Raw genomic sequence first — 10,689 nt, 5'->3', positions numbered from 1 at the left:
GAGTAGAGCCTGCACCTGAACCATCTGCATCTGTCTGTGCAGCAGCTGTACCTTGGCAAAAGCCATGTAGGTTCTTTTTTACAGTCTGTGGATGGAATACATTGTATAAAGCATAGTGTAAGCGTACGCAAAGAGCATGCATTTCTCCCTGGAATTTGCACAAGCAGGTTATTTGCGTTAGCTGTGTGGTCTTAGAGAATGTGCAAGAAAAATTACAGGATGAGTGAAGAAAACAGTATTTTTTTCCTATCTCTGATGTGTTGTACTATTTCATGACCTAGTCCTGCTTTTGAATACTCAAGGGAAGGTGGTTAGAAAAATTTATTTACCTGTTTTTATTTACAGAAATAGAGAGAAGAAATAAGTACAGGATTATTAATTCAAGTTGCGTTAACATAAAGAAAAATCTGACATCTTTTGAGAAGTTAAGGAGACAAGAAAATACTTATAAAAATATCATTATTTTTAACCTGAAATTGCTTTTCCAAAAGAATATAATCACCTTGAAGTGAGCCCGTTAAAAAGTCATAAAAGGAAGCAAGGCAAAACTTGTTGCCTAACAGACTAGAGCGAGGCTGAGGAATTCCAAGTCCAGTTTTATGTTCATCACGAGTTTCTTCTGTGATCTTGGACAAGACACTTCACTCTGCTCCCTCAATTCCTTATCTTTCAGCCTGTCATGTTCATGTCTCTCTTATCCTGTCATCTTATCTCACAAATACTATTTGGAGCATGAATCAGTTACAGTAGGTTGAAGTGAATCTGTTTATAGTATAAACAGTATATAGTATTCAGACATCAAATGAATACAGAGGAAATTTATGCATTTTGGGAAGAAATGGAAGAGAAATAGATGGGATTTCATCATTTCTATGCTAGTTCTTAATTTTTATTTGACTGTCCCATGGGTGTGTTTAGTTCTTTATTGACACATGATGAAAGTACCATGTAAAGTCAAAAATGCCTAGCTGACAGAAATCAAATGCAAACTTCTGTCAGCTGCACTAAAGAAACACACTTGAGGGCAGTAAAAATGGAGGGGAGGAACATTTTTTCCCTCAAATTTCTTTCTGCCTGAGTGATTCTAGGCCCAACATGCAAAGATAAAGGGTATAAAAAATTCAGAAGAGTTCAATATTACACAGAGCATTTCTCTTTAATAAAAAACTCGCAGCTTTCTTCCTTTTATTTTTAGCAACCACCTGGCCTGAGACAGAAAGAGCAGTCTTGGATGTGTGTGTATGTTTATGGGGGAAGTTGTGGAGGAACACATGCATGTGTGTCTGCTTTATTCAAATAGGAGCAAGCCTAGCTTTTATTAATGTTAAATAGATGACTGTTAGCATCAAAGTAGTCAGTCATAGAAAGGCCTGAATGGCTTTGTCTCTGTAATGTACCATGCTTTATCAACTAATGCCTGCCTGATAAAGAGAGAACAGACAGCTCAAGTGGATAGTTACATGCTGGACAAAAGAAGCTGCTGTAGAAACCAGCACTGATACTGTGTCCAGGGTCCAAGACAGATGTTGGAGATGAAATGCAGAGTGGTGCAACGAGAAAGAAGTGCTGGCTCTCAAAGCAGTGCTAGTCAAGCTTGTTAAATGTGTGATCTCAATTTGCTGTAGCCTTTCAGTGAAATGGGGGGTTTTGTCTCTCTAGCTGCTTAAATAAAAGACTTTTTGCCTTTCCCCACTATTCTTTGAAATGCAAACTTGTGGCTCATCTATGAAGCCATGTTCTCCTGAAAAGCATAGAAATGTTTATATATGTGATGAGGAAACTGTCTTGACACGAGAACAAACTGCTTCTAGGTGGATTATCTCATATGGCAGACATGAGGTTTCAAACTTTTCATGGAAGCTTTTCAAATGGAAGAGCTGAACACAGTTCAGTGAACGAAATCAATGTTCCTGCAGTTGCACAAAGGGAAAAGAAGACCAAACTCAAGGCTCCTAGTCTTACACAGTAAGTTATAGAGCACAGGACCAGATTTTTGATCTTTAACACCCTATTTGGCCTTTAGCAATTCAACTGTCCGGCTGTGACTTATTGTCTTATGTAGGTAAGGGATGTGCATCATACCGATCACACCAACTCTCATAATTTTGCCATGACTAAGAGTCTAGTTTTTCATTAAAAATAGGAAAAAGGAATAGGACTGTAGCTGCAGAGGAAAACCTGAAAAACTTGACCGAAGGATATACAAACGACTCAAAAGCCTGAGGGAGCCTCAAGTGTGCTATTAACTTTTAAACTTCAAGGTTTCTAAGCTCTATGTATGTGATCAGAATTTCTAATAGATTAATAATGCGGGGATATGTGAATATCAAAATGTTCCAAAATCAAAGTCTCAGAAAGATACACTTGGTCTTCCTTGCTGGTTGAAACTAGCTGACAGATTCATGAATGATTTTGGAAGACGCAAGTAGCCTATATTCAGTAATGGACTTTATTGTGAGAAAATGTTATCCTTTCAACTATGAACTCACCCAGAGAGAAACAGTGTTTCAGTCCTTGCTATATATATCTGACATTTCAAACTGTTTCACATAAAGAATAGAAAATATGCCATCAGTTCATCAACTCAGTAATACCCAAGTACGAAAATGACAGATACATGTTTTATGGCACAATGTCAGCTGGACGAGCAGAGATGTGATTTTCAGCATGGATGGGACTGCAAATTGTGAACTATTCTATTTTAACCATGCTGTGCATGCATAGCAGATCAGAACACTTTCATGCCGAAGGTATTATATAAAAGGTCCAGTTTTAACCCAATCGGAAACATTGTGAGAGCACAGGAAGCCAGCACATTTATACGCAAAAGACTGACCTTCTTTGGTGGCAAGACGTGAGGAAGCTTCTGTGTGGGATGGAGTGTTGTAGACCAGCAGTGAGCTACCTATAATGAAAAGAAAAAGAGTTACTGTAGTTTGAACACGCTCTGCCAGTGGGGAACCATGCAGGCAGGTAGATAATGCTATCACAAGATCTACAGACCAAATTTTTCAGAAAATTAGGCACACATTTTCTATGATGGATATGAAATTCTTTTAAAAGCTTGGTAGCTGTACATCACACATGTGCTACTGTTTCTCCACTTGCAAATCAAAATAAAGACACTTGCCTCCTTCACTGAGCACCTTGATGTCCTCTGTTGAAAACATATAAAAGGGTGAGGTTGTATAGTACATTTATACAGGTACAATACCTATCACAGCAGAGGCTCTAGAAATTACTATGGCACAGATTGTATTACAGGATAAGGAAGAAGCTTTTGTCTCTCTAGCTGTGATAGAGAACTTTCTTGTTTGAGGAACATAGAGTAGAAGTGAGATGAATTGCACTGTCAGGATCTGAACATTTTTAGAGTGTCACATGCTTGGTTTTGGGCCAACAGCTGCAAAAATCTCACTGGTATTCCAGTGTCTCCCATGCTTTCTGGAATTTGTAAGTAGCTTTCTTGGTTCAGATTGGCTTCTCCATCCAGCCCCATTTGAAACAAAACTATTCAAGAGGAGCACAAAAAAGAACCCATGGGAAGGGTGTTTGTTTTGCATAGTCTATGGTGGAAATGTTTCTTTCTAAGCATTTTGTTTTGTCTCTTCTGCAAACTCTTCTGGAAATGGAGGAAGAGGCCCTGCGAGCTCTTAGAAGCCAGCATGTAATACACATTTCATGGTTGTCTAGTTATATGTGCTTACCCTACGTAATCTTCTAGGCTCACCTTTCCTACAGCTCTTTGAAAAAGTTTCTACTGCATCAGGCGGTGACATTCCTAACAAGGCAGAGGACCCTTCTTTGTAGGGACTGATGATGTGAACTGGAGCAGGACAGCCATCTTGCCCTGGGTGGGTACGGATGACAAGTGCTCTTACAGCCACTTTCTGCTATTCATAGCAACACAGCCCTCTATTCAGTGAGATTCTGTCCCGTTTAAGGTACTTGATCCTAAGCAACACACAGCAAACAGTATAGATTTCTGTATATGCTATGCTGTACCTGAGCATCCCCAGGTTCTTTGGCAAGGCTAAGAATACCTCTTTTGCAGGTACTATAATACTAACTGATTAGGATCTTGTGACTAAGCCATGCAGCCTCCACATTCCTCTAATCCACATGATCCCAAATAACACTGACCTCACTTGCCCCTCAGTAGTATTCACAGTATGTCTCATTTTCCTGTGAGAGCTGAGGATTAGGCAGTTCACTGCCAGAAGCAATAGCCATTGCAGGTGCTGGATCTTACTGGCCCTGCATTCCTACGGATTTCTTTTCTTCCCCAAATGCAAACAAAGCCAAAGATGTGCACAAGCCAGCATGTACACAGAGGTAGAAGATGTTGGAAAATAAAGCCTGCTCATAGGGAGTGGAGGATGGATGCTACCAGATGCTGCAAGACGAGGGATGTTTCAAAAGACCAGGATGGATAACATGGTAAACTAGGAGGTAAAGAGCTCAAAGGGATCCCAAGGGTATCTTGACTGTGAAAGCTGCAGATGATAGCCAAAGAGTTTGGCTTAAATATTTAGAGAGATTGGCTGGTCTTTTGCTGCTGCTGGAGGAATTGCAACAGCTTTGTCCACCTAACTCGTGTTTTCATCAGATGGTTGCTGGCTTTGGCATTTCTTTCTTGAATATCTACGTGGAACTCCTGTCTGCCACTCTCTCCTTTTCAAGTTATTTGAAGTAGATCCTGAATGCAATGCCCAGCCTAGCTTGCCCCTGCCAGACGGGGAAGTGCTGAGGAATTCAGAGACACAGTTTTCTATGACTAAATAGGCTGCAAATGCCTAGTTGCACTGACTGGCTGAGGGGGTGGGGTGATGAATAGCACTGAACAAGCCTGTATGATCAACCTATAGCTACTTTACGCCAAAAAATGCAGCCCAAGCCACTGGAAAGGGACGGCGCCTCCCCCAGTTTAATTGCTAAAAGTTCTCACCTTTGCCCGACAGTCTGAGGTTTCTGGTGGGAACACCACAGAAAAGGAAATGTGTTTCCTATTAAGGGCTTTCAATGAAGGAGGAAAAGAGAGAAAGCCAGAGAAAGATCAGAACAGAGAGAAGCAGACAGACAGACAGAGGCCAGGCTGCTCTATCCTTTACTTGTTCTTGGGCAAAACTTTGGCTGTGATGAATTTTCATTTTGTTCTTATTCCCTCTACCCCTCACTGGGTCAGTGACACCTTGGATGAAATCAGCTATTTCTGGAAATGTTGGTATTATTAAAAAAGTATAGGGCTATTCGCCTATAATCAATACTAAACATGCTATCTTATAGTACCCCCACCTTTTCCTTTCTTCTTTTATTTCCCTTGCATTAATTAAAGAGGAAGATAGAAAAGGACTGAAAAACAGAGCAGGAGAGTTTTTTCCCCATAAAGCCTTCCTTTTCACAAAGCAGCTCATCCTTCTGAGATGCAGGAACACCTTGGTTTCACAATCTTGAAGTCTATTTAATCTGGAAGTCTTTTCTATCCTGACCTTCTGAAGGCCATGTGGCCTTCCGCCCACACCTCCTGGTAGAATCAGGGTTCTGCTGGATTTAGCAGTGTAGTTTTGTTTGGCATTAATATATGGCTCGAAACCACAAAGCAGTTCTCTGCTTCTGCTTCTCACCACAGTCTCATTCTTTCCCCTTCAGGCTCTTTTCATTTGTACGCACCACACAAAACCGACCCCCCATCACTAGAGAGGAAAAGGACAGGAGGTGACAGTTCAGGCTTCTTTTGATGTTCATCCCAAACATAGCGTGAAAACATTCAAATCTCCCTTCCCACTGCCCACTGGCTGACTGGAGAAGATTCACCAGGCAGAGTGTGTTTGAAAAAGATACCAGCACAGCAGTCAGTCAGTCTGGAGTCCAAAGGTGCAGGGAAATGAATGAGAAAAAGAAGCCAAGGCATGGCTTCACAATTTTGGAGAGAAAACTAGAAGAAACACTTAAAGATGATTTTTTTTGGGGGGTGGACAGTAAGTTCCCTGAAAAAAACTACTGGAGGGTGTTCTGAGGAACTCCAAAGGACAGGGTGTGCTGCAGAACTGGGTTCTACAAGTCTGAAATCTCCTAAAGATCAGAGACGTCTGAATTCCTGACTGCCTCAATGGGTTATGGAAACAGGAAACAACTGCATGATTCTAATCCAGATCTAAATTTTGCCTGAAGACTAAAGGTGCTGTGGTATGAGTTTGGTTTAGTCTCAACTATATGAAATAGCTCACCTGAACCTTCTATCTCCAAAACTGAGACTGAGCTTTTGTTGAGATCTTGCAGACGTTACTGGTTTATTTTTTCAACCTGGACTCAGATGTGCCGAAGTAATGTACTTCATAGGCAGTTTTAAGAATGCTTGCACCCTGATCAGGAGTGTAAAACATTGAAAACCCTGCTGAGGAAGCTAATTTTCAGGGGTCTCATTGCCTGGCTAGCAAACAGGCTCAGGAAGTTCAGATCAGCTTTGTTTCTTGGAAAATAAACACCAAAGTTGCAGATTCACTAGTCAGCACATATCCAGCTTAACATCCTGATAGGACAAACACTTTTCAAGAGAGAGACTGGGCAGGTGTAATCTAGCCTATAGACCTCCAATTCCCCAAAGTTCTCCTGTGTTTTATTGTCATCATGTATTCTCCACCCTAAGCAGTCCTGAAACAACCAACCTTACAAAAGGGGAAAATTCATGAAAAAAGACGATCTCCCCATGGCACTGAGCTCAGAGGCTCAGCACTAAACATCCGCTGGAAATCAGTCTGGAAAAACAATAAGCTCCTTTCGAAGGCGTTACTCCGTGAGGGAGTTAACCAGCAATCCAGAAACCAGACTGTCATTAGGCAGTGCTAGGAACAGCTGCACGGAAAGGAATGCTCTTCAGAGGCTGCCCGACCTCCAGTCAGACAGGAGCTTGCTTTAATAAGGACAGCACTCGCATGACGTCTTAGAGCAGCCCAAGGGGCTGAACAGAGAGAAAATTATAATCATAAAAGCTGGGGATGGACTGGGATTGAATGCTCTTTTCGCATGCATGTATGTAAAATTGGAATAACTAATTTGCCTGAGTCCAGCAAAACTGCTCGGGTTTTGCCCTAGCTTAATAGCATAGAAATCATTGTAGGCATTCCCCTGGCAGAACATTCTATTTTTATGATTATTATTCAGCATGCAGTGCAGCAGCACTTAAATGTTGCAACTGCGTTAGGACTTCATTGTGCTGGATCTTGAGAGACATGGGAGACAGCCCCTGTTCCACAGATTTGCCATCTCAACAGACAAGACCAACAAGAGGACAGAGAAGGCAGTATTATTGGCTCCATTTGACAGTGAGTAAAACGGAGGCACAAAGGAGTTGAGGCAAAGGTTTATTCCTCTGGATTTGAGGCATCTAAAGGCAATGTGTGAACTAGGGGGCTACTACCCTGAATTTCAACATGCCCCATTGCTTCTTTTCTGTAAGTGGAGACCAGTGTGACCAGACTTCTAATTTAGGGACTTCAGGTATCTAAAGGTAGGTAGGCTCAATCAGGAATTTGCTCCTGAACAACCGGACAGCAGCAAATGGTAAAGGTGGCAACTGAATCCAGGTCTGCAGGTTTATGCCACGACAGCAAGGCTGCCATTCCTCTGATACTCTCTTTGAACAGCCCAAGTAATGGGATCCCCAACAGTTGAGACTATCACTGAAGATACTGTCTGAGCTAAAGCAACAGAAGAATTGAACTCCTCTGCCAAGCTTTTCAAATTCAGCTTTGGTTCTTTGATTCAAAACCCATACAACTCCTTTTTCATCTCTTTCTGTCAATTCTCAAGTCTTATCAATGAGACAATTCAAAAGTAAGTGTCTCACTTGACTATTTATCTTGTGGGAATTTAAAAACATTTCCGGTTACAAAGCGTCTGATTTGCCCAGCCAAGGTCAGCAGGTTTGGCCAAAGCAACACTGGCTTCTCAAAACTGCCTTACGATTTCCTGTAAATGTAATTCTGTATGCAAACCTTAGTTATAAAGCTATTCTGTGTCTGCAATAATCTTGAAATATTCTGTGAACCAGAAGCTCTTTGCTGATGAAACAGGATGAAATTTGCAAATTATTTTGGATGGGGAATTATTTTATTGTGAAGTTGCAAGGGACAAAAACTGTTCAAATCCAACGATTTGGTTATTTGCTGTGAATCATTTCCTTGGCTTGACTTCTCAAACAAAATAAAGGTGGGGCTTACAGAGGCACCCATCTGTGATCTAACTCTTGTCCCACTGTAATCTGTAAAACTCCCACCGATTTTAGCAGAGGCAGGGAGAGACCAGTGCTGAACAGCTTTGAAGAAACACCCTAAATAAATGCTGTCTCGCTGCTTTATTGCACCGGCCAGATGGTGACATCTTCAGCTGCCTTTACATCACAATTTGATTTCCCAGTGGAGAAAATATACTTTTTTCTTGCTCTAGCTCAGAGGACCGCTCACAGCTTCTGTCTTAGGGGCTTAATACAGCAAAAAGGGATGTCGGATCCATCACGTACTCTAGTGTGGGACAAAAAGTAGCAATGAAGAGGTTCAGCAAAACTTTTCTTTGAGTATTAGGTCATTTGTATCATGTCTGCTTCAGCACACTTACATTTGTGGTATCACTCTTGTATTTTTTTCTCTTTCCAACAAATCTAGGCCTCCAGGAACACAGAAAATCTCCAACTCTGGCCAGTTGTGGGTCCTATTTTGAAGCAGTCTTTACCAGAAGCCTTAGGGGAAAGAGCACAGCCCTCTAACTGTAAGGTTACGGAATAATTTGCCTGTGACACATCAGTTAATGTTTGGTTTAATCTCCACAGCAAATTTATGTATTTTTATCATATAGACACAGATGTTTTTATTATCTGTACAATTATCTAATCTTCTTAAGAGTCCTGCTCAGTTCTTCACCTCCCTGATAGCACCAATAACTCCATCTAAGTTAAAATTAACTTTCCAGCCCACTTTTTATTCCTCCCTTACTTGTTTGCTCTCTCTGCTTGCCTTTCTCTGTTCTTTTTCCCTCATCCTTGCTGCTATTTATCCTGCAAGAAAAGCCCTAGAAGTTCAATACTCATGGCAGCTTATCCTATCAGCATGTCGTGCTAAGGCTGGGACGAGTCAGGGCAATACTTACTTTCCCTGAGGTAACTGAGGTGGGACAACAGAACTTCTGTATTGTAGAGGGAGGTGGTTCGGAGGAAGTCATCCTTGTTCATTTTGCAGAGCTCCTTGCCATCCATATTCTGGAAGATGGTGGTGTCAATCTCCATTAATCCATACTCCTTTATAGCCCATTCCAGCCACTGGCGCACATGTTCCTGGGTCCATAGGGTAGGATCTGGCAGAAAAGCACAAAGGATGGTAACGCTATATGCAAGCCTCAAGCCTAGCACTTACTGTAGCCCAGTCAAAGCATTAACCATTGTTTCTGCAACCAAATGGATTTAATTTACTGATGCCAATGCATTTTGCCAAGATGAACAAGTACTGTGCTATAACAGGGCTCAAGGCACAAAAATTGATCACAGTGACCCTCTGGCAGGGTAAGTTCTCTTGATTGTCTCCCACCTGCCTGAATCTTATACCTCTGCTTGGGAAAAATATTAGTGACATTTGACTGTGACTTTTCTCCCTCTAGACAAAAAGCCGTTGAAAGGGTATGCTTGTCACAGCTTCGGTTCTGCAATGCTATATAATTACATCAGTGCTGTATAAGTCACACCATCCTTCGCAAGAGCATTACAAAGTCCCAACAGATGGCATTTTAAAGTCTGAGTATGGTGGTATTTATGGTCAGCAAAGGGACTCTGAAAAAAAAAATTATTGCTTAAACAGAAGAGCTTGCCATGTATCTCTGAGTCACATTTGTTCACCCTGCTGACAAGAACACAATTCTACCTCTGCTAGCCCTGTAAAACCAACACAGCTATTGGAGGGCAATGTGGATTTTATACTGTCTCATGCATCATTATCAACTGTCAGCAAAGCTCCAGCTGTGGAATCTTTATTACTGGCGATGACGTAAGAGAGAGATTGAACCCGGCTGGAGTTTCAGACCCCATGGTGATGGTTTGCTGCATCAGTAGTTAAAAAAAGAAATCATCCTTTGAGTTTCAAAAAGAGCATTAGATCAGAAAGTCCCAGCAAGAATTTGTGCCACGATACCATTTTTACAGAGTCATTTTCAGAGCATATCTGCATTTTCAGATGTTTCCTGTACTGCTTCTCTCCATGTATCCCATTTCAAAATTTAAGCTGCAAATTCATGTTCCATTGCAGCTGGAGAGGATTGCAAAGTCAAGGTTAAAGTTTGGAGATATGTCCATCACAGCTGGTACATTGCTCTAAGATAAACCTCAAACATCTCAGGTCCTGAGGTAGTTGAGAAAATGGATCAGAAACATGTAGCCATCACACAGCTGGTAGGTTGTGCTTTGGGTCGAGAGAAGAAATGCCTCTGCCACACATTTTATAGTGCCTAAAATAATGTCTTGGCCCAGGACTGTAAGCTGTGTGTGCTTGGGCTGCAGGGTTCCCTTGACACAAAAGGTCAGGTAGTAGCTATACCTGGTGCCTTCCTGGGCACCTGAGTTCCTGAATAACAGCATGCAAATAAAGTAAGACCAAGGAATATTGAAATTATAACTGTGACATTTCCTCACTGAATTGCTAGTAAACCCGG

The 10,689-nt window shown here is 41.5% G+C and overlaps 1 protein-coding gene across 3 annotated transcripts in view; it reads right to left on the bottom strand.

Annotated features, from left to right (window-relative positions):
• Positions 1-10,689, bottom strand: part of FLI1 (Fli-1 proto-oncogene, ETS transcription factor) — a 38,637-nt gene that overhangs the window by 16,860 nt on the left and 11,088 nt on the right. For 2 of the 3 annotated variants that reach the window (XM_010287946.1, XM_010288021.1), the window contains exons 3-4: positions 9,142-9,345; positions 2,837-2,905 (exon numbers count right to left, since the gene is read on the bottom strand). In XM_010287946.1, the coding sequence (XP_010286248.1) occupies positions 2,837-2,905; positions 9,142-9,345 (273 nt within the window). Of the gene's footprint in view, positions 1-2,836; positions 2,906-5,521; positions 5,525-9,141; positions 9,346-10,689 lie in introns of all 3 variants that reach the window. The other variant, XM_010288092.1, reaches the window with a different exon arrangement.

This window comes from Phaethon lepturus, unplaced genomic scaffold (assembly GCF_000687285.1).
Source record: "Phaethon lepturus isolate BGI_N335 unplaced genomic scaffold, ASM68728v1 scaffold11440, whole genome shotgun sequence".
Taxonomy (NCBI): Eukaryota; Metazoa; Chordata; class Aves; order Phaethontiformes; family Phaethontidae; genus Phaethon; species Phaethon lepturus.
The sequence above is the reverse complement of the archived record's forward strand: the minus strand, read 5'-3'. Positions and strand labels throughout refer to the sequence as shown.